This window comes from Anguilla rostrata, chromosome 13, assembly GCF_018555375.3.
Source record: "Anguilla rostrata isolate EN2019 chromosome 13, ASM1855537v3, whole genome shotgun sequence".
NCBI classification, from domain to species: Eukaryota; Metazoa; Chordata; class Actinopteri; order Anguilliformes; family Anguillidae; genus Anguilla; species Anguilla rostrata.
The window spans coordinates 2233083-2260898 of NC_057945.1; the positions used below are offsets into that span (position 1 = coordinate 2233083).

The 27816-nt window shown below is 45.3% G+C and overlaps 1 protein-coding gene across 11 annotated transcripts in view; it reads left to right on the forward strand.

Moving 5' to 3' along the window:
* Nucleotides 1–27816, forward strand: part of dock3 (dedicator of cytokinesis 3) — a 332206-nt gene that overhangs the window by 287101 nt on the left and 17289 nt on the right. For 8 of the 11 annotated variants that reach the window (XM_064305961.1, XM_064305963.1, XM_064305969.1 and 5 more), the window contains 17 exons: nt 916–1014; nt 1966–2060; nt 3396–3471; nt 6373–6473; nt 10552–10610; nt 11183–11331; nt 12049–12134; nt 13292–13318; nt 13432–13527; nt 13638–13698; nt 15002–15095; nt 15780–15928; nt 21234–21320; nt 22934–23038; nt 25178–25319; nt 27211–27377; nt 27491–27577. In XM_064305961.1, coding sequence (XP_064162031.1) covers nt 916–1014; nt 1966–2060; nt 3396–3471; nt 6373–6473; nt 10552–10610; nt 11183–11331; nt 12049–12134; nt 13292–13318; nt 13432–13527; nt 13638–13698; nt 15002–15095; nt 15780–15928; nt 21234–21320; nt 22934–23038; nt 25178–25319; nt 27211–27377; nt 27491–27577 — 1680 coding nt within the window. The remainder of the gene's footprint in view (nt 1–915; nt 1015–1965; nt 2061–3395; nt 3472–6372; nt 6474–10551; nt 10611–11182; nt 11332–12048; nt 12135–13291; nt 13319–13431; nt 13528–13637; nt 13699–15001; nt 15096–15779; nt 15929–21233; nt 21321–22933; nt 23039–25177; nt 25320–27210; nt 27378–27490; nt 27578–27816) is intronic. The other 3 variants (XM_064305962.1, XM_064305966.1, XM_064305970.1) reach the window with 1 other exon arrangement.

Consider the following 27816-nt stretch of genomic DNA (forward strand, 5'->3'; position numbering starts at 1 on the left):
TCGGTTTCCCTTTAACGTAACGAGCTGCATGTCAAGCGGTTGCTTCAGAAGGAGATTATATTCTGTAATTATTTTATGGTCTGACAGGCGGTGTCCTACAGTAATTGCGAAAGGCGTGAACACCTGGTCGCTCAAACGAAGCCATTGGTGGGAAATTAAGCGTTCAGCGACGAAGCAAATGGCAGCGAGTCGAATCTGCGCTTTTACAGAATAATATTTTTACGGGGGAAAAAAAACACGCAAAGAACTTTCCCTGACCTTAGTTCATCAAGGGATCGGCTGTACCGCAGAGGATCTCCTGGGGCCAGAATGAAAACCCCTAAAAATCCCTGGTCTGCACCAAAAATGAAAAACAGGCACTCCTGACTTCACAGGGTATTAATAGCATATTAGCTTAGCTAAGCGGAGGGGCACGGTGGTGCAGTGGGTAGCACTGTCTCCTCACAGCGAGAGGGCCCTGGGTTATCTGGCCTGGGCCTTTCGGTGAGGAGTTTGCATGTTCTCCCCGTGTCCACGTGGGTTTCCTCTGGGGACTCCGGTTTCCTCCCACAGTCCAAAGACATGCAGCTAGGCTAATTGGAGGCTCTAAATTGCCCATAGGTATGAGTGTGTGAGTGAATAATTTAAATAAGACTATGATGATACTGCTATAGGTGTGGTTAATCAGAACCTCTCTGGCTAATCTCTGCTTAGGTCCATGTGATGTAATTATCTAAAGAACAGTATCTTTTATTTACTTTATTTGATAAAGCATAATTTTCTTCCATTTCAGCCCATCCCACCCCCATTCCACCCCATCGCACCCCTATGGCTGTCCCCCTCTCTCCCCGTTTACATTGTAATGATTGGTCGTTGTGTGGCATGTCAGTCAGTTTGATTGGCCGACGTGTGTCTCGTGTGGCTTCTCATTGGCAGGGAGAGTACGTGTCTTGCCTCCTGTCTCTGCTGCGCCAGATGTCAGACATCCACTTCCAGCACCTTCTGGACAACTTCCAGAGCAAAGAGGAGCTGAAGGTGAGATGCTGATTAGGCTGAACCATCTGGAGAAACAATATGGCCGCCAGAAACAAGACCTCAGCAAGAAGAACTGTTAAAAAAAAACGTTCTTCTTGCAAATCTATCACCTGAGCAGAAAACATATTAAATCAGTTGTTATATATATATATATGTGTTTCTTGTTGCTTTATAAAGAAGATGCATCCTTATGGTGCAATGAGCCTGACACAATCGAGGCTCTGATGCAAGACCAATGCCCGCCAAGCTAATGAAGACCTTCTGACTATTCACGATCTTGTCTAGGGGGCTCCAGTTGGAGCACTTAACTATGACGTCACACTGGCTAAAACATGGCAGAGCCAATCAGGTTGCAGGAAACTAATGGCAACTTTTCACAGATGGCAACTTCTCTTTCGGATGTTCTGGAGAGAGAACATTTACTCTGATCATCATGGCTGTAGTTGCAGTTGTGGTGACAGCAAGAAACTATCAAATGATTTCGCACCCCAAAAGGGATTCATTAATAATAATAATAATAATAATAATAATAATAATAATAATAATAGTAGTAGTTTGTATTTATATAGACCAGTGTTCTCCAACCCTGGTCCTGGAGAGCTACAGGGTCTGCTGGTTTTCATAGTGACTCTGCGCTTCATGAATCAATTAGAGCAGTTGATTACACAGTTAACTCAACTCACCTGGTGTTGGGTGCTGAATTTAAGGTGAAAACAAAAACCAGCAGACCCTGTAGCTCTCCAGGACCAGGGTTGGAGACCACTGATATGGAACCTTTATAAGTCAGTAAAGTGCTTTACAGTAAAGGGGGAGCTTGCCTAACCCACCGCCATGCGATTTAGATATCAGATGTACAGCTGAAATAGGCCTGACTGCACACTGCAGGCAGAGATGTTTTATAGGAACTGAGATGGTGGCCTCATTCCTTGCGTCTGTGCGCCCCTCCCCCAGGAGTTCCTGCTCAAGATCTTCTGTGTGTTCCGCAACCTGATGAAGCTGAGCATCTTTCCCCGAGACTGGAACATGATGCGGCTCCTCACCAGCAAGTAAGGCCGCACGCACCACCGTGCTGTCCGGAACGTTCTGTCCAGGACGTTTACACTGAGGCACAGGGCGCGGGGGGAGATTTCTGTCCTTTTTTTTTGGGAACCAGGTCCCATGTCCTCGTAGCTTGCAGAAGGGTTCCTCGTGACCTCCTTATAAGGCTCTGCGGGTTTCGGAGTGTTCCGCTGTAATCCGGAATGGGTCTCGTAGCACCAGGCTGATCCGCTAGCGTAGCGTAGCGTCGCGCGGCGCGCTGTAGCAGTCGATCCTGCCGTGTGTCGAACCCGAGCCCACGATGTGGGGGCGTTGAGCGCGGCTCTGGGTGGAAGGGCCCAGGTTACAGTCATCGAAGCAGAAACACTGTCTGCTTCGCCTGCTGGGATTTCAGCTCGTTATAAAATTATCTTTCTGTCAGCGCCCTGCTGGTTATTCTAAGCCTCTTACCGTCAGAGATATTTGTTGAGCTGGATAAACAAAGGTAAAACAAGGTCAGGGGGTATGACTTGGAGTAGCGTAGAGATGAGAATCCTGTAAATTGTGTTTTGATAGATCCTCTTTCCTCTCAAAATAAAGTCTGTCACAGAAAAATGTATGAAATGAAAAAGATTATTTTACAAGCATTCATGAGAGCACTCACACACACACACACATGCACACACACACACACACATTCACACACACACACAGATACATACACACACACACGCACACACTTTTGACAGCCCTGCCTATTTAACAAGCTTTCACAGGTGTTAGAAGAGAAGTGTTAAATGTCATTCACACACACACACACACACGTCAGCTCCTGCTCTGAGTATAAGGAAGACATAAAACAATAACACATCAAGTTTGATTCAAGGGCCAAAGGCCAATCCAATCTCATTATTGTTTACATTGTTAAGCTGAACTGGTGAGCATCATCCAGTCAGACAGTGTCATCTGTCGCACTGTTGTGATGTCACTGCGGCTGAACATGCAGAGCTTCACTTTATCCCGGCTGTATTTCCTCCCAGTGAAACTGCTCCTTTAAGGAATAATAACTTCACCTGTTCTATTTACATGTCCCCTGATATTATGGATCATATGTACTCAATCAGTATAATGTATTCTGTCTGAGCGTATATAGCGCTGATAATTTTGCTGTGTACCCATGTGTTAAGCACATCACCTGTTCTCTGTCTTCAGGGCACAGGCCCTGCCAAAAAGCGCTCTGAGCCTTCATCCCCTCCAGGTGACCCCAATTAACCCCGCTGGCTGGAGGACTGTGGGCAGGCCCGCCTTCCCATCTGTCCCTGCGGCGTGTGACATTGACGTGTTCTTTCCCCCGCTTCTTTCAGCATCATCGTCACCACGGCGCAGTACCTCTCCCCGGCTCTGCACAAGAACTTCACCGAGGCCGATTTCGATTTCAAGGTGTGTGGCTCGCCTGGGGGGGGGGGTCGGGCGGGGTTTTGGGGTTTTTAGGGGCCCGGTTGCGGGGGCCGCCACTCTGGCAACGCCGGGAGGCCGCGGCTCGGCTGGGCGCCCGGCAACAGGACCCCCGCGTGGTCCGTAATCCCGCTCGTAATGAGGAGGTCGCCTCGGCAGGGAGACGCCCGGCTGTGTCCGGTAGCACGAGTCAGCCCGCGAACCGTAACCGGCACTGATAATTCACCACGGTCAAATGAGACTTCAAAATAGCGACAAGAGAATGAAAAGAGTCGACTTTCAATCTACAAACAACTCTAACATTGTTTTACTCTTGTGCGTCCAGTTAAGGTCAATCGAGGTTTAACAAAAAATCTGAATTCTATCTTGTGTTTATTTAATTTGGCAGGTGTAATCATCCAGGGATGTTGGTTTAATTAACATAACTAAAAGAGCGGCTTTTGGGGTGACTGTTCAATCAACCAAGTTTACACTCCTAATATATTTTGTGTAAATAAAATATTATGTTTGAAGAGAAGTTAAGATGGCCTTTGAATTTTAATTTGAACGAATCCCCTGGAATCGTACTGTAGAGTATATTATTGATACACAGGTATCAAACTCCAGGCCCAGAGGGCCTCGGTGTCTGCAGATTTGGGACTTCCTTTCAAACAGTAGCCGGTTTAAGCCTTAGTAGGCCCAGGTGTATGGATCTTTGATTAATCAGTGAAGTAATCAATTGCACTAAAAGCTGTTTGAGACCTTTGATCTAGAGATGAGAATTCGATTCTTTTGGCCAAAATTTTCCCATTTTTTATTTCCATGGCTAACAATACCCATGTTTCTTTTGTTTTAAGAAAATAATAATTTGAAATTATTTTGTACTTCTGGATTTGTATCACTTGAACATGTTCTCATAGACAATTGTAACAGAAAATTATGTAAAACTGTATCTGTTCTGATATCGTGTACAGTATAATTTGTCTAGATTTGCACTTCAAAATGGAGGTAGGCAGGATAAAGAAGGAAAGGAGTTCCGAGAGTATGCAGGCTTACCATGTATTAGCACTGAGGTGTTAGCTCTGATTAATTAGCTCTGATGTATGCATTAGCTCTGATGGGTTAGCTCTGATGCGTTAGCTCGTTATGCGTTAGCTCTGATACGTTAGCTCTGATGTGTTAGCTCTGATGCGTTAGCTCTGATACGTTAGCTCTGATGTGTTAGCTCTGATGCGTTAGCTCTGATGGGTTAGCTCTGATGCGTTAGCTCGTTATGCGTTAGCTCTGATGGGTTGGCTCTGATACGTTAGCTCTGATACGTTAGCTCTGATGTGTTAGCTCTGTCGTAGCTCGATGTGTTAGCCTGATCGTAGCTCTGATGTTAGCTCTGATGTGTTAGCTCTGATGTGTAGTCTGATCGTTAGCCTGATAGTTAGCTCTGATGCGTAGTCTGAGCTAGCTGATGCGTTAGCTCTGATACGTTAGCTCTGATGCGTTAGCTCTGATACGTTAGCTCTGATACGTTAGCTCTGATGTGTTAGTAGTGATGCATTAGCTCTGATACGTTAGCTCTGATGCGTTAGCTCTGATGCGTTAGCTCTGATGTGTTAGCTCTGATGCGTTAGCTCTGATGCGTTAGCTCTGATGCGTTAGCTCTGATGCGTTAGCTCTGATACGTTAGCTCTGATGCGTTAGCTCTGATGCGTTAGCTCTGATGCGTTAGCTCTGATGCGTTAGCTCTGATGTGTTAGTAGTGATGCGTTAGCTCTGATAAGTTAGCTCTGATGCGTTAGCTCTGATGAGTTAGCTCTGATGTGTTAGCTCTGATGCGTTAGCTCTGATCGTTAGCTCTGATGTTAGCTCTGTAGTTAGCTCTGATGTGTTAGCTCTGATGTGGTTATGCTTAGCTTGATGTGTTAGCTCTGATGGTTAGCTCTGATGTTAGCTCTGAGCGTTAGCTTGATCGTTAGCTCTGATGCGTTAGCTCTGATGTAGTATTAGTTAGCTCTGATGCTTAGCTCTGATGCGTTAGCTCTGATACGTTAGCTCTGATGGTTAGCTCTGAGTACTCTGATCGTTAGCTCTGATGTGTAGTTGATGCATTAGCTCTGATGCGTTAGCTCTGATGTGTTAGTACTGATGGTTAGCTCTGATGTTAGCTCTGATGCGTTAGCTCTGATCGTTAGCCTGATGTTAGCTCTGATGTTAGTCTGATCTAGCTCTGATGGTTAGCTCTGATGTGTTAGTGATGCATTAGCTCTGATGCGTTAGCTCTGATGGTTAGCTCTGATGGTTAGCCTGATGGTTAGCTCTGATGTTGCTGAGCGTTAGCTCTGATGATTAGCTCTGATGCGTTAGCTCTGATACGTTAGCTCTGATGTGTTAGTAGTGATGCATTAGCTCTGATGCGTTAGCTCTGATGCGTTAGCTCTGATGCGTTAGCTCTGATACGTTAGCTCTGATGCGTTAGCTCTGATGTTAGCTCTGATGCGTTAGCTCGATGTTATAGTGATGCGTTAGCTCTGATACGTTAGCTGATGGTTAGCTCTGATGTTAGCTCTGATCGTTAGCTCTGATGGGTTAGCTCGATGCGTTAGCTCTGATGCGTTAGCTCTGATGCGTTAGCTCTGATCGTTAGCTCTGATCGTTAGCTACTGATGGTTAGCTCTGATAGCGGTTAGCTCGATGTGTTAGATGATGCATTAGCTCTGATGCGTTAGCTCTGATGGTTAGTCGATGTAGCCTGATCGTTAGCTCTGGAAGTTAGCTCTGATCGTAGACACTGCATGGGTTAGCTCATAATGGGTTAGTCTGATGCTTTAGTTGATGTGAGCTCTGATGCGTGCTCTAAATGTGTATGTATGTAATGAGTTAGCAGCCCTAATGGTTGGGTTCTCTCTCTCTCAGGTGTGGAACTCGTACTTCAGCCTCGCAGTTCTGTACATCAACCAACCCAGCCTGCAGCTGGAGGCACTCACCCCAGCCAAGAGAAAGAAGGTTCTAGACAAGTAAGACCCCATGCTGTGTGTCCAAGGAGAATGCCTGCACCAAATTTAGATTAAAGGATCTATTACCTGCTTTCATCAGAGCAGGAACACTGATCTAGGATCAGTTTTTCTTTGTAGCTCACTGTGGCTAAGGTTAGGGTATTGGTGGGGAAAACCTGACCCTAGATCAGCTTTCTGACGCTCAACTGCTCTGTGAATATATCGCTACTTGATGATTGAAGGATGTCTGTGAATGTCTTTATGATTGTATTTGATGAATATTTATATGCAAGTTTTCTTTTTGAATAGATGTATTAAGAGAATGTGTGCTGAGATATTCGGGTGAATAGTAAGGAACAGAAATCAGCTCTAGGCTTATTTCTGCTGGATTTCTGTTTACATGACCTCATACGTCTGTTAGATGGGACAACGTCTGTCTCACTGTATAAGACTGTCAAGCCTCTACTGGAGTGAAGATAGCGTCACTTTGTGTCCTGTTAGTGGCCTAGTTTTAAATAGTTGTGCTTTCATTGCATCCCGGAGAATGCCCCGATGTATCAAAGATGAGTTTTTCCCCAGGATCTGTTCTCTGGGCTGCTGCTTCTGCCTCCGCAGTTGAGGCTCGGGATGATTGTCTCCTCTGTTTTGGATGCGGAGGATGATTCATTTTGCCCTCAGGCCGTTCTGCCCTGTACCGCAGAAGCACACAAACACATTTTTAAAAGAAAAACAAGACTTACGTGGACTTACTGAAATTTAGGCCAGGTTAATGCAGATGCTTCATGTCTTCGGTTGTGTTCTTTTCGTGTTTAATGTAGTCCCGCTCGCCTCGTTTGCTGGAATTTTTCTCCGGCGCGTTTGAGAGTGCACTCGATGCGACGGGGTTGAGCTCCGAGGCATTCTACTGCAGAAAGGAACTGAAAGACCTGACGTGTAGGGGGTGGAGTGGGGGGTGGGGGGGTCATGGGGGGGGGGGGGGCGGTTGGCGGGGGTGTTCGTTCCCGCTCGCTTGTCGGGAGATGAGCTTCCCCCGTGTGGCCCGGGGAACCGCGGTGGTGCCGGTGGAGGCAGAAAGCACGCTGTTAATCCATCATCATCCCCAGCCTGTTCTTCATCTGTCCGCATCAGTAACGAGCATGCTCATTTAGGCGCTCCCCCAATTAGTGCCAGGCCTTTTTATTTCATTTTTTTTTTTTACTTGATTGCCATTGTACTTTACATGAAGTAATTTCATATGACTTGCGTGTCCCATTTTTTTGATTTCTTTCTTATTATCAGACAAACGTAATAAATTTACAATAATCAACAATGTTTTGTATAATTAAATTTGAGTTTAAAAATCGTTGTTATGACAGAGAGGCATAGTCAAAGGGGGAAAAATCACCAAAAAAGTGGAAAAAAATTTTTTTTACCATCTGAAAAAAAATGGCGTAAACAACCAGAGCACGATGTGTGTAGAAGTAGAGAACTTCTTCCTGATAACATCGTTAAGAAGATCTCTTTAATAGAAACCAAATCTGTACATCAGCTTCCATGCACTTAGTGACTTTACATTATCAGAGGTGGAAAATCCAGGTTCAGAAAGTAAAAGTCACAGTGTTTTCTTCCAATCACATATTTGCTAATTAGCTCAGTTCTTTGGCCAGGAGGTGGAGCTAATTAGTGAAATCAGCTGGCTGAGGTCATGGGTGGAGCAAACACGTGGCAGGACTTTTACTTTCTTATCCCTGGACTTCTGGCTATTGTCTTTTCCTTTTCAAAATCAGGCATATCCGTGCACTGCAGCTTGGCCCCTGTCAGTCCAGCTGGTCGCTCATTCAATACGATGTTCTGATCTTTTAGACTTTACCTTAAGATGATCTATGTAGTCATTTTCATGATTCCCACACCTCAGTCTCCCATAGTTCATAGCAAAACCTTTGTCTGTGATGTCTATGAGATGTTTGTGAAATGAAATGAACTGTGTTACATTGCTAAATTGCTATACTTGTTTTACGAGCATCACCGAACTGCAAAACAAAATTTGATCCAAAGGGAATGGAACTATATTTGACATATATTCTTTGCACAATAAATAGAAGAAACAAGGTATGAAATGGGAGAGATTGTTGAAATTCAGAAAGCTTGTTTTGTGTAAAAAATGATCAGAAAGAGGTTTGGGACAGTTGTGAGGGTAGAGGTTTGCATCCTGCTGGGTTATGCTCGCTCACTGCCACTGGAGAAACAGCAGGACAGAGAGCCCTGGAGGAGAGAGGGAGCGGAGCAGACAGAGGAGGGGAGAGAGGAGGGGGAGAGAGGTAAAATGGAAAAGAGGAGAAGAAAGAAAGAGCGAGGAATGATTCCTCTGTGGAGCAGTCAGGTGTGAGATGCAATCTCAAAGTGTGTGTGTGTGTGTGTGTATAAGGTGTGTATGCGTGCGTGTGTGAGTGTGTGTGTGTGTGTGTGTGTGTGTGTGTGCGCGTGAGTGAGCATGTGTGTGCGTGTGCATAAGTGGGTGTGTGCGTGAGTGTGTGTCTGTGTGTGTGTGTGTGTGCGAGAGTGTGTGTTTGTGTGTGTGTACACGTGAGTGAGCATGTGTGTGTGTGTGTATGTGTGCATGCACGTGTGTATGTGTGTGTGTGATTGTATGTGAGTATGTTAGTGTGTGTGAGTGTGCGTGCGTGCGTGAACGTGAGTATATTAGTGTTTGTGTGTATGTGAGTATATTAGTGTGTGTGTGTGTATGTGAGTATATTAGTGTGTGTGTGTGTGTATGTGAGTATATTAGTGTGTATGTGTGTGTGTATGTGAGTATATTATTGTGTATGTGTGTGTGTATGTGAGTATATTAGTGTGTGTGTGTGTGTGAGTATATTAGTGTGTGTGTGTGAGAGTATATCAGTGTGTGTGTGTATGTGAGTATATTAGTGTGTGTGTGTGTGTGTGAGAGAGAGTATATCAGTGTGTGTGTGTGTGTATGTGTGTGTGTATGTGAGTATATTAGTGTGTGTGTGAGAGTATATCAGTGTGTGTGTGTGTGTGTGTATGTGAGTATATTAGTGTGTGTGTGTGAGAGAGTATATCAGTGTGTGTGTGTGTGTGTATGTGAGTATATTAGTGTGTGTGTGTGTGAGAGAGAGTATATCAGTGTGTGTGTGTGTGTGTGTGAGTATATCAGTGTGTGTGTGTATATGAGTATATTAGTGTGTGTGTGTGAGAGAGAGTATATCAGTATGTGTGTGTGTGTGTGAGTATATTAGTGTGTGTGTGTGAGAGAGTATATCAGTGTGTGTGTGTATGTGAGTATATTAGTGTGTGTGTGTGTGTGTGAGAGAGTATATCTGTGTGTGTGTGTGTGTGTGTATGTGAGTATATTAGTGTGTGTGTGTGTGTGTGTGTGTGTGTGTGTGTGTGTATGTTAGTGTGTATGTGAGTATATGTGAGTTGTAACTAGGCAGCTGTTTCATAGGTGACTTAGTTGATGCGCCTGTCTTAACGACTACTTGTATTTTTATTTATTTTTATTTTTCCATAGATTGCGTTGTTGCCGTTCTTGTTGCTAGTGTTAATCAGTTTAACCATCAGGGTCCAAGTTGAACTATGCGGTTGTTCCCTGTACTTGGACCGGTACTTCTCTCTAGGGGTTTCGTCATACTTGTTCCTGGTTATGGTTATACACTTTGTTGTACGTCGCTCTGGATAAGAGCATCTGCCAAATGCCTGTAATGTAATGTAATGTAATATCAGTGTGTGTGTGTGTGTGTGTATGTGAGTATATTAGTGTGTATGTGTGTGTGTGTGTGTGTGTGTGTGTGTGAGAGTATATCAGTGTGTGTGTATGTGAGTATATTAGTGTGTGTGTGTGTGTGTGTGTGTGTGTGTGTGTGTGTGTGTGTGTGTGTATGTGAGTATGTGAGTATATTAGTGTGTATGTGTGTGTGTGAGAGTATATTAGTGTGTATGTGTGTGTGTGTATGTGAGTATATTAGTGTGTGTGTGTGTGTGTGAGAGTATATCAGTGTGTGTGTATGTGAGTATATCTGTGTGTGTGTGTGTGTGTGTGTGTATTAGTGTGTGCTTGTATGACTGTACTTACAGGTACTCTCTCTGTCTCTCTCAGGTATGGAGACATGCGGGTAATGATGGCCTATGAGCTCTTCAGCATGTGGCAGAACCTCGGTGAGTCCCAGTTTACCCCATACACACACACCCACACACACTAACATACACACACATATTCACAGACACACACACACACACGCACTCTCACACACTAACATACTCACACATACACACACACACACACAATAACGCAATCAAGCGCTGCATTCCATTTTGGTGTAGATTTACCTCTGCATATGTTTTATCCCATTGAGAAAGTAGGCCATATCAGACTGCGATACCACAAACCCTATTTTTAGTGTAATGACGAATGTAAGTTAAGAAGCATTTTGTCTGTTCATTTCATGGTTGAAATGGTGTCTGATCACGTATCAAGGAGCTATGGAGGAGGGACTTTCCTGCTGCCACTGCAGTACAACCAGAGATACTGGAAGCTTGGGGCATGACTAGCTATGCAATACTGCCCTCTATAGATCATAAGAGGAACATGAGGTGTATGAGGTGCAGTGTATGAGGGGATGCATATTTTTTTCAGACCTGTTTTTGGATTGTGTTTACTGAAGGTTGACTCTCGACCCATATTTGGTCATTTTGATCCATATGACAATGGGCTGGCTTTGTCTAACCAGGCGAGAACAAGATCCACTTCATCCCCGGGATGATCGGGCCCTTCCTGGGTGTGACGCTGGTTCCCCAGCCGGAGGTACGCAACATCATGATCCCAATATTCCACGACATGATGGACTGGGAACAACGCAAGAACGGCAACTTCAAACAGGTGAGCGCTCGTTCTGCCTCACTGCAGGCTAGCACACCGTACGGAGGCGTCTCTGCACTGCTAACTGCAGGCTAGCACACCGTACTGAGGCGTCTCTGCACTGCTAACTGCAGGCTAGCACACCGTACTGAGGCGTCTCTGCACTGCTAACTGCAGGCTAGCACACCGTACGGAGGCGTCTCTGCACTGCTAACTGCAGGCTAGCACACCGTACTGAGGCGTCTCTGCACTGCTAACTGCAGGCTAGCACGCCGTACTGAGGCGTCTGCACTGCTAACTGCAGGCTAGTACACCGTACTGAGGCGTCTGCACTGCTAACTGCAGGCTAGCACACCGTACTGAGGCGTCTCTGCACTGCTAACTGCAGGCTAGCAACCGTACTGAGGCATCTCTGCACTGCTAACTGCAGGCTAGCACACCGTACTGAGGCGTCTCTGCACTGCTAACTGCAGGCTAGCACACCGTACTGAGGCGTCTCTGCACTGCTAACTGCAGGCTAGCACACCGTACTGAGGCGTCTCTGCACTGCTAACTGCAGGCTAGCACACCGTACTGAGGCGTCTCTGCACTGCTAACTGCAGGCTAGCACACCGTACTGAGGCGTCTGCACTGCTAACTGCAGGCTAGTACACCGTACTGAGGCGTCTGCACTGCTAACTGCAGGCTAGCACACCGTACCGAGGCGTCTCTGCACTGCTAACCTGTGACATCACACAGGTGGAGGCGGAGCTTATCGATAAGCTGGACAGCCTGGTGTCAGAGGGGAAAGGGGACGAGAACTACCGTGAGCTCTTTAGCCTGCTGTAAGTTAACCATGCGCACACTCTCACACTTACACACTCACACACTTACATACACACTCACACGCTTACACACTCACACGCTTACACACTCACATGCTTACATACACTCTCACACGCTTACACACTCACATGCTTACATACACTCCCACACGCTTACATACACACTCACACGCTTACATACACACTCACGCTTACACACTCACACGCTTACATACATACTCACATGCTTACATGCTCACACGCTTACATAGATACTCACATGCTTACACACTCACACGCTTACATACATACTCACATACTTACACCCTCACACACTTACATACACACTCACACGCTTACATACATACTCACATGCTTACTTACACACTCACACGCTTACACTCTCACACGTTTACATACACACTCACATGCTTACATACATACTCACACGCTTACGCTCTCACACGCATACATACGCACTCACACGCTTACACACTCACACTCTTACATACACACTTACACGCTTGCATACACACTCACACGCTTACATACACACTCACACGCTTACATACACACTCACACGCTTACATACATACTCACACACTTACACACTCACACGCTTACATACAAACTCACATGCTTACACACTTACACGCTTACCCACTCACACGCTTACATACATACTCACATGCTTACTTACACACTCACTCGCTTACATACATACTCACATGCTTACTTACACTCTCACACGCTTACATACATACTCACATGTACTTACACTCACTCACATCATACTCACATTTACTACACTCACAGCTTAATACAACTAGTTACATACACACACACATACACACTCACATGCCTACATACACATTCACACGCATACACACTCACATGCTTATATATACACACACACATACACATTTATGTACACACTCACGCTTACATACACACTCACACTCTTACATAGATACTCACACACTTACATACACACTTACGCACTTACGTACACACTCACCTGCTTACACACACACTCACACGGTTACATACACACTAACCCTTACATACATGCACACACACACACACACAAACACACTGCAACGGTGGCCGCATTAGCCTGCTCTCTGACTGTGCTCTTACCCTAACTTTCTCTGCTTTGCTTTGCGCTGCGGGATCAGAACCCAACTCTTTGGGCCTTACCCCAGGTAAGATAACCCCTTTCCCCTGCCTCGCCTGTACTAATGCCTGCCCCAGCCCCTTCCCGTCACGTTTCCGCCCCTTTGCGGGGACCTTTTCTGAGGTGTTCTCCTCCAAACAGCCTCCTGGAGAAGATCGAGCAGGAGACGTGGAGGGAGACAGGGACCTCCTTCGTCACCTCCGTCACCCGTCTCATGGAGCGGCTGCTCGACTACAGGTCGGTGCGGTGAACCAATAAGAGCCGCCGTCCACTCAGCCAGTCACTGATTTCAGCCAATCATTGTGCTTCTCTGTGGCTCGACTTCACTTCCTGCTGTCTGTTCACAGGGACTGCATGAAAGGCGAGGAGACGGAAAACAAGAAGATCGGCTGCACTGTCAACCTGCTGGTAAGAGCTGCTGTTTACCCATATAACTAATGACCCATGCTACTGCAGAGCCTACATCTGCATAGAACTACAGCCCCATGCTACCGCAGAGCCTACATCTGCATAGAACTACAGCCCCCATGCTACTGCAGAGCCTACATCTGCATAGAACTACAGCCCCATGCTACTGCAGCCTACATCTGCATAGAACTACAGCCCCATGCTACTGCAGAGCCTACATCTGCATAGAACTACAGCCCCATGCTACTGCAGAGCCTACATCTGCATAGAACTACAGCCCCATGCTACCGCAGAGCCTACATCTGCATAGAACTACAGCCCCATGCTACTGCAGCCTACATCTGCGTAGAACTACAGCCCCATGCTACTGCAGCCGAGATCACTACAGAACTACAGCCCCATGCTACTGCAGCCTACATCTGCATAGAACTACAGCCCCATGCTACTGCAGAGCCTACATCTGCATAGAACTACAGCCCCATGATACTGCAGAGCCTACATCTGCATAGAACTACAGCCCCATGCTACTGCAGCCGAGATCACTACAGAACTACAGCCCCATGCTACTGCAGCCTACATCTGCATAGAACTACAGCCCCATGCTACTGCAGCCGAGATCACTACAGAACTACAGCCCCATGCTACTGCAGCCTACATCTGCATAGAACTACAGCCCCATGCTACTGCAGAGCCTACATCTGCATAGAACTACAGCCCCATGATACTGCAGAGCCTACATCTGCATAGAACTACAGCCCCATGCTACCGCAGAGCCTACATCTGCATAGAACTACAGCCCCATGCTACTGCAGCCTACATCTGCGTAGAACTACAGCCCCATGCTACTGCAGCCGAGATCACTACAGAACTACAGCCCCATGCTACTGCAGCCTACATCTGCATAGAACTACAGCCCCATGCTACCACAGAGCCTATATCTGCATAGAACTACAGCCCCATGCTACTGCACAGCCTACATTTGCCCAGAACTACAGCCCCATGCTACTGCTGACTCTACATCTGCATAGAACTACAGCCCCATGCTACTGCACAGCCTACATCTGCCCAGAACTACAGCCCCATGCTACTGCACAGCCTACATTTGCACAGAACTACAGTCCCATGCTACTGCACAGCTAGTCTGTTTCACAATTGCTAAATCCATCAGAAACCCACTTCAGGACTGCCGTATCATTGATTAAAGCTGCTATGTCTGCAGGTGTCCTCTAGGGACCAATCACATTGGTCACTGATGACATCATCTCAACAGCTCTTAATTTTGCTGGCTCTCTGTGCCCCGCAGAACTTCTACAAGTCGGAGATTAATAAGGAGGAGATGTACATCCGCTACATCCACAAGCTGTGTGACATGCACCTACAGGCGGAGAACTACACAGGTAAAACACACAACTACCCGGCACCTCTCGAGCGGCAGGTCACGTGAAGGAGACACGTTTACCTGTGCGCATGGACATCACCACTCCAAACTGATCCTGCTGCACGCATTTTCCTAATGTAACCCTTTAAGGTGTGAGACCATAAATATGTGATTAGAATATTCTAAACTGAACATTCTAATACTGATGTAACAATCACTACCGGTAACTGAAAGGAACAGAGTTCTAGTGCACTGACTTGGAATTTAGAAAAAACATTCCTCAAAACCTACTTTCAAAGGGTTAAAGGCTTTACTAAATCACAGAATAGATAGATAATCCTGGGGTCATTTCCATATTCTTAACCTTGAGTGTTCTACTTCTAAGAAAAACATTTTATGAAAGTTCAGGGGTGTCATGCAATATTGATAGCATTGGATGTTTTGTCATTTGGATGTGTTGGTTGGATACTGTAATATGTTGCTAACTAGAAACTCCAAGGAAGAAAGTTGACAGGATGGGTGGACTCAGGAGTTGACCATCAGTGTACAATATGGAACCAGTCCCTCAGGCTTTGTTTTGCAATGCACTGTTCACAAAATGGCTGCTGTTACAGACCATCACAGTGGATATTTAACACATGTCTTGAGATGGAACTGCCCCTGGCCAAGCAGAGCCTCTGACCTTTGACCTCTGACCCCACAGAGGCGGCCTTCACCCTGCTGCTGTACTGGGAGCTGCTGCAGTGGGAGGAGCGTCCGCTCCGGGAGTTCCTGCAGTACCCCGCACAGAGCGAGTGGCACCGCAAGGAGGGGCTCTGCCGCAAGGTCATCCACTACTTCAACAAGGGCAAGGTACCCACAAACCCCTACACACAGTACTTCAACAAGGGCAAGGTACCCACAAACCCCTACACACACAGTACTTCAACAAGGGCAAGGTACCCACAAACCCCTACACAACACAGTACTTCAACAAGGGCAAGGTACCCACAAACCCCTAACACACACAGTACTTCAACAAGGGCAAGGTACCCACAAACCCCTACACACAGTACTTCAACAAGGGCAAGGTACCCACAAACCCCTACACACACACAGTACTTCAACAAGGGCAAGGTACCCACAAACCCCTACACACAGTACTTCAACAAGGGCAAGGTACCCACAAACCCCTACACACAGTACTTCAACAAGGGCAAGGTACCCACAAACCCCTCACACCACAGTACTTCAACAAGGGCAAGGTACCCACAAACCCCTACACACAGTACTTCAACAAGGGCAAGGTACCCACAAACCCTACACCACACACAGTACTTCAACAAGGGCAAGGTACCCACAAACCCCTATCACACACACTACTTCAACAAGGACAAGGTACCCACAAACCCCTACACACATGCTTCAACAAGGGCAAGGTACCCACAAACCTCCACACACAGTACTTCAACATGGGCAAGGTACCCACAAACCTACACACACACAGTACTTCAACAAGGGCAACGGTACCCACAAACCCTACACACAGTACTTCAACAAGGGCAAGGTACCCACAAACCCCTACACACAGTACTTCAACAAGGGCAAGGTACCCACAAACCCTACACACACACAGTACTTCAACAAGGGCAAGGTACCCACAAACCCCTACACACACACACAGTACTTCAACAAGGGCAAGGTACCCACAAACCCCTATACACACACTACTTCAACAAGGGCAAGGTACCCACAAACCCCTACACACACACACAGTACTTCAACAAGGGCAAGGTACCCACAAACCCCTACACACACAGTACTTCAACAAGGGCAAGGTACCCACAAACCCCAACACACACAGTACTTCAACAAGGGCAAGGTACCCACAAACCCCTATACACACAGTACTTCAACAAGGGCAAGGTACCCACAAACCCCTATACACACACTACTTCAACAAGGGCAAGGTACCCACAAACCCCTATACACACACTACTTCAACAAGGGCAAGGTACCCACAAATCCCTGTACGCACACACACACACACACACTGCTGCTTCAACAAGGGCAAGGTACCCACAAACCCCTGTACGCACACACACACACACACTGCTGCTTCAACAAGGGCAAGGTACCCACAAACCCCTATACACACACTACTTAAACAAGGGCAAGGTACCCACAAACCCCTATACACACACACACACTGCTGCTTCAACAAGGGCAAGGTACCCACAAACCCCTATACACACACTACTTCAACAAGGGCAAGGTACCCACAAACCCCTATACACACACTACTTCAACAAGGGAAAGGTACCCACAAACCCCTATACACACACTACTTAAACAATGGAAAGGTACCCACAAACCCCTATACACACACTACTTCAACAAGGGCAAGGTACCCACAAACCCCTATACACACACTACTTCAAGGGCAAGGTACCCACAAATCCCTATACACACCTGTACCTGTGCGCATATACACATCTATACCTGTACGCATATACACCTGTACCTGTGCCTGTGCACATATACACGTATACCTGTATCGGTGCACATATATACACTTGTACCTGTACCTGAGCGCACATACACATCTATACCTGTACCTGTGCGCATATATACACCCGTACCTGTACCTGCACACATATACACACCTATACCTGTACTTGTGTGCATATACACCTATACCTGTACCTGCGCACATATACACACCTATACCTGTACTTGTGCACATATACACCTATACCTGTGCGCATATATACACCTGTACCTTTGCGCATATACACGTCTATACCTGTGCCTCTGCACATATACACATCTATACCTGTGCCGGTCCACATATACACCTATACCTGTGTGCATATACATATCTATACCTGTGCCTGTGCACATATACACATCTATACCTGTGCCGGTGCACATATACACCTATACCTGTGTGCATATACATATCTATACCTGTACCTGTGTGCATGTACACCTATACCTGTGCCTGTGCGGGTATACACACTTATACTTGTACCTGTGCACATATACACACCTATACCTGTAGCTGTACGCATATACACACTTATATCTGTACCTGTGCACATATACACACCTATACCTGTAGCTGTACACATATACACACTTATATCTTATCTTAACTGGAGGAATATTAACTGGGTAAATGAAGTACAAAAAGTGTATTGCATTTAAAATCACTGAAAATACGTAAGACTGTAAATGTAAATCATCTATAAGACATAGGCAGGGAAATTTATCACAGAGACATTTCTGCTCTGTAGGGTTGGATCTCTTATCTCAGACGGTTTGCGTAGTATAATTTCTGATGCCACTGATACATACAGTATGTCCCCTAACCCATATATCTCTGAAGCCTGGCACAAAGTTAACAGCTGCATTCTCCTGGGGGTGGTAAACACAGACCTCTGCAGCTGAGGCCAGACTTGATAAATTACTGGAGTCTGCACCCATAAAAACCGGCAGCCTCTGCTTTTATCGAACGGCGTGTGCGCTAAACGCACCAGCGCTTAGCGTACACACCGCACAGGTAGTCAGGGCAGGTGATTTATCGCTTGCGCTGTCTGGAAATGCTCGTTAAATCTCGGCATGAGTTTGCATGCCCTGCGTAAGGAACAGTGCCGAACGCAGGATTGCATAATCTGAAACATAATCCTCTGACCTCCGCTTGCTTAAATAGCCAGTGCTTTTACTAACAGAGTAATTTAAAAATGGAACAGTTGTAGCAATTCTCCGCAGATGCTACAGCTGGGTTTTAAAGGCACAAAATAGTGTATATGCACGTTACACAGCCCGCAGTTCAAAACTGTGGATGTCCATTTTTGCCACTTGTCAAAAAAATCCAGCACAAAACTTATTTTCATTATTAAGTGAGATGTTTTCTCACAACTATGTCTTTGTATCTCATAATTAGTCGATGACTAATTGTTTCTAATTACGAAACCGTCTCATAATTATGACTTAATATTTCATAATTATGACTAGGTATCTCATAATTATGAGATGCTGAGTCATACTTATGAGATATTATGTCATAAGTATGATATACTAGGTCATAATTATGAGATACAATGACATAATTATGAGATATGTTGTCATAATTATGATATACTAGGTCATAATTATGAGATACAATGTCATAATTATGAGATACCAAGTTGTAATTATGTGAAGTTTCTTGTAATTATGACTTAGTATGTTATAATTATGGCATTGTATCTCATAATTATGACATAGTATCTCGTAATTATGACAAGCATTCTCATAATTATGAATTAGTATTTTACAATTATGACATTATATCTCATAATTATGATTAGTATATTATAATTATGACTTAGTACCTCGTAATTTTGAGATATTTTGAGTGGGGTGACCATGCACAAGCCCTGTCAGCGGTCTGCACTTAGTTACCATAGTTACTTAGTTACCATAGCGAGCTTCCACACAGCTCATTGGGTGGATTACAACACAAACACATGCCGGCAAATGACTGCAAATACATTCACAGTCAGGTCATTTAACTGTTCACATTTTGCATAACCTTCATTGATTGGTCCTACCCATCTCCTGAGGTTCATCTCCTGTCTTTCCTTTTGTCCTTGGGTTGTTTATTGGGTTGTTTATTTCTCAAATCCACATTCATGGCGGACGGTGAACAACAAGGCTGACTCTATTAAAAGTATCTTGTAATTATGAAAGCATAACTCAATCATTTAAAAAAATAAATAAATAAAGAAGTTATGTGCTGGAGGTGGAGATGGGCTTTCATACACAGAACAGCCTGTCTTGTTTGAGCATATTTATTTTGAGCTAGTGATGCTAATTATTGAGTGACTGTGAGTGTCTAATGCACTTGGCTAATGGATGAGTAGCACATAGGCTCATTACCCATGCACAGAGACAGCAGGCTTCTGGAGCCCAGACCGGAAATAAAGCTGAGAGTGGGCAAGATGGGACTAATGAGTAAAATAAAAAACTATGAAAAAGACTACACAGTCCGCATGAAAATGACAGTTACCAAATTACACTGTTTCCATAACAACCGGCTTTGCGGTGGTTGAGCTCACTTGACTCTGGACTCAGGATTGAACTCGTTCAGAGACAACAGCGGGCGTTCTAACCTTCCCAAAATGTTTTTCAAAATTTCAATTACGATTTTCTAAAATGTATTTTCAATCCAATTTTATAAAAATGTGATACATCAAATAATATCAAATCATATACTGTGTGGTGCCTTGCTCACTTGTGGAATGCCACGGCCAAGTATGGGGCTGCAGTCACCACTGGCACGGCTCTGATTGGACGTCGAGCCGTGGACTCTGTGTGCATGCTGGAACAGGGCCTTAACCGGATGAGTCATCCAGAGTCCCAGCTGGCTTTTCTGAGTTCGTTTTTTGAACCCTGGTGGCTGTGTAGTACAGTGGCTGCAGAACCGGCCTGCAAACCCACCGGTCGCAGGTTCCATTCCCAGCGGACCCTGAGTACCCTGGGGCTAGGGACTCCCGCTCTGGATTAATACAGGAAGTATCCAGCCAAAATAGATTTGTATGCTTAAAAAGTAAACAATGTAAGTTGTGCTGGATAAGTTGAGCTAAATACTACCTATAGTGAAAATATAATGATCAGTCAGATCTGGATCCAAACGCTCCTGGTGATTACTGGTGTGTGTGTGTGTGTGTGTGCGCTGCTGGTAATTAGAGGTGTGTGTGCTGCTGGTGATTACTGGTGTGTGTTTGTGCTGCTGGTAATGACAGGTGTGTGTGTGTATATGTGTGCACTGCTGGTGATTACAGGTGTGTGTGTGTGTGTGTGTGTGTGTGTGTGTGTGTGTGTGTGTGTGTGCGCGTGTGTGTGCTGCTGATGATTACAGGTGTGTGTGTGTGTGTGCGCGTGTGTGTGTTGCTGGTGATTACAGGTGTGTGTGTGTGTGTATGTGTGTGTGTGCGCATGTGTGTGTTGCTGGTGATTGCAGGTGTGTGTGTGTGTGTGCGCGTGTGTGTGTTGCTGGTGATTGCAGGTGTGTGTGTGTGTGTGTGTGCGCGTGTGTGTGTTGCTGGTGATTACAGGTGTGTGTGTGTGTGTGTGTGTGCGCGTGCGCGTGTTGCTGATGATTACAGGTATATGTGCTCCTGTGTTTCAGTGTTGGGAGTATGGGATACCTCTGTGCCGGGAGCTGGCTTTCCAGTATGAGGCTCTGTTTGACTACCAAAGCCTGAGCTGGATACGGGTGAGTACAACCCACCACCTCTCACCCTAAACCTGTCAGCCAATACCATTCACCCTGTATATAAACCTGTCAGCCAATACCATTCACCCTGTATATAACCTGTCAGCCAATACCATTCACCCTGTATATATCCTGTCAGCCAATACCATTCACCCTGTATATAAACCTGTCAGCCGATAACATTAACCATGCGTATCAACCTGTCAGCCAATCCCATTCACCCTGTATACAAACCTGTCAGCCAATACCATTCACCCTAATATTAACCTGTCAGCCAATACCATTCAGCCTGTATATAAACCCGCCAGCTGATATCATTCACCCTGCATATAAGCCTGTCAGCCAATACCATTCACCCTAATATTAACCTGTCAGCCAATACCATTCACCCTGTATATAAACCTGTCAGCCGATAACATTAACCATACATATCAACCTGTCAGCCAATCCCATTCACCCTGTATACAAACCTGTCAGCCGATAACATTAACCATACATATCAACCTGTCAGCCAATCCCATTCACCCTGTATATAACCTGATACCCATTTACATGGACTGACAGTTTTTTGTCCCTCATGTTGAGAGACAGAAGCAACAGGATCCTCACCTAGAATAACTTGACGTTTTCTTAGCTTTCTTGTGCATAAACGAATGATGCCAAGACTCACAGCTAGCCAAGACACTGCTGGCAGTCGTTTGTTTGATCACCAAATATGGATGTCAATACCCTCGAATTAAAGCTGGCAGTCTGCAGTTTATCTTCACTGTTTTATTTCAAATCCAATGTGCTGGAGTACAGGGACATAACAACAAAAATGTGTCACAGTCCAAATACTTAAGGACTGTACTGTCTATCCTGTCTACCTCAAAAATGAACATTAAATAAAGAAATAACTCATAATAAAAACAATAAACACTGAACAAAATAGTAATGCAGTTAAAATAGTTACATAAGGTTAAAAGCAACATTATTTTATTTTAAAAAGCTGCATCTTTGAACGTGATTTAAAAGACGACACAGCCAGAGACTTAAATATAACTTGCCAAATTATACCGTATAATTGGATCCTGAGTTGAAAAGGCCTCGTTAGCCTCTGCTTTTAAGATGTGGGTCCTGGACAGGGAAGTGCCATTGTGCTGAGGATGTAAGAGAGCCTTGTAGAGCTTATTTATTATGGCTGAGCACTGTCATTGCACAGCAGAATGTTTTAAAAATAACCCATAATGCAGTTCACTCAGCAGAACAAGCAGTCATATGTGAAAATTAGTTCAAAGTAAATTGTGCAGTGTTCTCAGGAACTATTTTGTTCCGCACGGAAGCTTGTTAAGGCATGAAATAGCTTTCCGGGGCCAGGTTGTGGAGGGACAGACCCCTGGGGATGCTCGAGACCAGTTTTAGCCCGACACTAGGAGCTCTCCAGGCAGAATTAAAAACCCAGGTGTGCTGAAAGACCTGTTCTCACCATCAACCATCATTATGCACTGGTGTTATGATGTACCTGTCACAGTGACTTATATGTGAGACAGTGTGAGGCATTGAATAAAGGCGGTCCCTCCTTGCTTGTTTGGGGCTGTGTTGCTCACGGTTGTCTCCTGCGTTTCTGTGGATAGAAAATGGAGGCCGCCTACTACGACAACATCATGGAGCAGCAGCGGCTGGAGCCAGAGTTCTTCAGGGTGGGCTTTTACGGCAGGAAGTTCCCTTTCTTCCTCAGGGTGAGTGAGACCTTCCCTTCACTGCGCCAGTGGCTTCCTGAATGCAGGCCATGAACCTGCATGAAGTTAATCACTGTAAAGTTAAACACTGTAGAGTTAAACACTGTGAAGTTAAACACTGCACATTTCACATGCATAGCTGTTACTTGATACAGTGTGCATGCAGTTGCTTGTGTTAAAAACATTTGAAATACACTTTTGAATATACACCTGACTACATTTTAATAAGCAGTGTCCTGCCAGAGAAGTATTGGCTAATTCCATGAGTTTTGGTCTTGGAAAGTTTGGGAACCACGGCTCGTTACAGTCTTGTATCACCCTGCTGTCTCGTGTCACAGCTAGAGCTAAGTGGGTTTGGGCTAATTTTATAAAACCAGTGCTGTTGTTTGGACAGTAGGGGGCACTCTTTCCAATAGGCCACAGCCAAACGCTTTGCTCCAGTGCAGTGATGGACAGCACCCTGCTGTAGAAGGTTCTGTTCTTCTGATGAAACATTAAAATAATGGTCCAGATCCTCTGTGGGCATGAAATATCTCAAAGCTCTTATGCAGCATTATGAAGAGGATATAACCTGGATATCCCATAGCACTTATACAGGGTTATGAAGAGGCTGTAGCCTGGATATCCCATAGCACTTATACAGCATTATGAAGAGGTTATGGCCCCATAGCACTTATACAGCATTATGAAGAGGTTATGGCCCCATAGCACTTATACAGGGTTATGAAGAGGCTATAGCCTGGATATCCCATAGCACTTATACAGCGTTATGAAGAGGATATAGCCTGGATATCCCATAGCACTTATACAGCTTTATGAAGAGGATATAGCCTGGATATCCCATAGCACTTATACAGCATTATGAAGAGGTTATGGCCCCATAGCACTTATACAGCATTATGAAGAGGTATGGCCCCATAGCACTTATACAGGGTTATGAAGAGGCTATAGCCTGGAAATCCCATAGCACTTATACAGCATTATGAAGAGGCTATAATCTGGATATCCCATAGCACTTATACAGCGTTATGAAGAGGCTATAGCCTGGATATCCCATAGCTCTTATACAGCATTATGAAGAGGTTATGGCCCCATAGCACTTATACAGCATTATGAAGAGGTTATGGCCCCATAGCACTTATACAGGGTTATGAAGAGGATATAGCCTGGAAATCCCATAGCACTTATGCAGCATTATGAAGAGGCTATAATCTGGATATCCCATAGCACTTATACAGCGTTATGAAGAGGCTATAGCCTGGATATCCCATAGCTCTTATACAGCATTATGAAGAGGTTATGGCCCCATAGCACTTATACAGGGTTATGAAGAGGCTATAGCCTGGATATCCCATAGCACTTATACAGCATTATGAAGAGGATAGCTGGATATCCCATAGCACTTATACAGCTTATGAAGAGGATATAGCCTGGATATCCCATAGCACTTATACAGGTTATGAAGAGGCTATAGCCTGGATATCCCATAGCACTTATGCAGGGTTATGAAGAGGCTATAGCCTGGATATCCCATAGAACTTATGCGAGATTATGAAGAGGCTGTAGTCTGGATATCCCATAGCACTTATACAGCATTATGAAGAGGATATAGCCTGGATATCCCATAGCACTTATGCAGGGTTATGTAGAGGCTATAGCCTGGATATCCCATAGCACTTATGCAGGGTTATGAAGAGGCTATAACCTGGATATCCCATAGCACTTATACAGCTTTATGAAGAGGCTATAGTCTGGATATCCCATAGCACTTATACAGGGTTATGAAGAGGCTATAGTCTGGATATCCCATAGCACTTATGCAGGGTTATGAAGAGGCTATAGTCTGGATATCCCATAGCACTTATACAGCATTATGAAGAGGCTGTAGCCTGGATATCCCATAGCACTTATACAGGGTTATGAAGAGGCTGTAGCCTGGATATCCCATAGCACTTATACAGCATTATGAAGAGGCTATAATCTGGATATCCCATAGCACTTATACAGCTTTATGAAGAGGCTATAGTCTGGATATCCCATAGCACTTATACAGCATTATGAAGAGGCTGTAGCCTGGATATCCCATAGATGTGCTGTCTGCTTCTCTCGCCCATTTCCTGCTGCTTCCCTTTTTCACAGAACAAAGAGTTTGTTTGCCGAGGACATGACTACGAGAGGCTCGAGGCCTTCCAGCAAAGGATGCTGGGAGAATTCCCTCAAGCTATCGCCATGCAACATCCCAACCAACCAGACGAGGCCATTTTACAGTGCGATGCCCAGTGTATCCTTCACAAACTGCGACAGCTCATTGTGTGTGTTTGTGTGTGTGTGTGCCTGCCTATGTACTCAACTACCTATCTAACTGGGGACCATGGCATCATTACACATCCAAGAGGGACCTGGTATCCCACTGGATACTTTTCCGGGTCCTCATTTGCAAAATTGTTCAAATCATGTTAAAATGAATACTAGACCCCCTTACAATTAAGTATTCTTTAAAAATGACCAAGTGGCCTGATGTTTAACACGTTCATTTAACACTCCTCCATTGTAACATTATACTACATTACAATCACTTATCTGTTGCAATGTACAGAAGAACATTGGTGTTACTCTCAGGAATACAGAAGTGTGATATTACTAAGAAGGCACATATGCCAATTTATAATCAATAATCATAATGTTAACCTATAAAACAATTTGTATATTTACAAAATAAGTTATCACTCTACAGATAACCTTATACAAAGGAACCTATAACATTATCAAAAAATAAAATATAAAGAAAGAAAGAGATTTTAAAAATATTTTAAAATACAGTTTTGTCCATAAGATATGATTGACGAGAACAGATACTCGCATTTTGAAAATTCTCAGGGATCTCAGATTTTTTTTCCTATGTCAGAAAAAAATTTTTTAATGCAGGAAGCATTCAAAAACATTTTGCAAATACATACTTGTCCCAGATATGGTGGACACCCATTACATTACATTTATTTAGCAGATGCTTTTATCCAAAGCGATGTACAAAAGTGCATATCAAGGTCATTGGAACAACTACAAAAACACAGGTTCGAAAAGGTACAATACTCATTTCGTACAGTTATTCATAGCCAAGAACACAGTTCAGTTCACACGGTGAACATTATTCTGACCTACTTATGCAAGTCAAACTAGGGAGAAGTACAAGCTACAATATTACGACAAATACAAATTACAATAAGTGCTGGAATGGAGGTACATGTAACATGGCATGTGAGTGGCATGAAAGAGGGGATTTAAAGTGGAATGATTCACAGAGTGGTGGCAGTTAGTCCGGAGATAGTCTGAACAGATGCATCTTCAGACCACTCTGGAAGATGGGTAGTGAGGGGGAGGTTCGGAGAGGGACAGGGAGTTCGTTCCACCACTGGGGAGCTAGTCGGGAGAAGCTCCGTGATCCCTTTACTCGGGTGAGAGGGGGTACAGGGCACCCTGCTGCTGCAGAGCGGAGTGGTTGAGCAGGCGTATAGAATTGAGTCCTGTAAGGAGACAGGGGCCGTCCTGTTGGCTGCAGTGTAGGCGAGGGTCAGGACTTTGAACCTGATCCTGGCAGCGACCGGTAGCCAGTGGAGTGACCGCAGCAGAGGAGTGACGTGGGAGAACTTGGGAAGGTTGAAGGTGAGTCAGGCAGCAGCATATCGAATCAGCCACAAATACATACATAATATATACTGTATATGTGTGCGTGTGTGTGTGCGTATATGTATGTGTGTGTGTGTGTGTGCGTGTGCGAGTGTGTGTGTGTATGTGTGTTTGTGTGTGATGTGTGTGTGTGCGTGTGCGTGCTGATTGCGTAGTGGTATGTGTGTGTGTGTATGTGTGTGTATGTGTGGTGTGTAATGTGCGTGTGTTGTATGTATTGTGTGTGTGTGTGTGAGGGGTTGGTGTTATATATGTGTGTGTGTTATATGTTGTGTTATTTGTATGTTGGATATGTGTGTGTGTGTGTGTGTATATGTGCGTGTGTGTGTGTGTGTGTGTGTGTGTGTGTGTATATGTGCATGTGTGTGTGTATATGTGTGTGTGTGTGTGTGAGAGAGAGTGTGTGTGTTTATATATGTGTGTGTGTGTATATGTGTGTGTGTACATATTGCCATGCGCTGCTGTAGCTCCTTCACACGCAGCCCCAGACCTGCAGATCTATGCGGTCAGCGCGGTGCCTGAGAGCGCTGACGTGCTGCAGATGGACCGCGTCCCCGACCGCATCAAGAGCTTCTACCGCGTCAACAACGTGCGCCGCTTCCGCTACGACCGGCCCTTCCACAAGGGCCCCAAGGACCGGGAGAACGAGTTCAAGGTAGGCCCCCTCCGCCCCGAACCCCCACCGCGTCCTGCCGCGTCCCGCCGCACCCCCCGACCCGGGGCGAGAAGGTTCCAGAAGCATCCGGGCCTCTGTGTGTGTGATTTCAGAGCCTGTGGATCGAGCGGACCACCCTGATCCTCACGCACCCGCTGCCGGGCATCTCGCGCTGGTTCGAGGTGGAGAAGAGAGAGCTGGTGAGTCGGAGCGATCGAGCTCCACCCCGATCCTGGGTGTTGGGTTTTTGGATGAAATCGCTTTCCTCCGGTTTCCTCCCGCAGTCCAAAGACATGCAGGCTAGGCTAATTGGAGAGAGTGAATTGCATGTAGGTATGAGCGTGTGAGTGGATGGTGTGTGTGCTCTGCAATGGACTGGTGATCTGCACAGGGTCTCTCGTCCAATGCATTCTGGGATAGGCTCCAGTCCCCCCGTGAC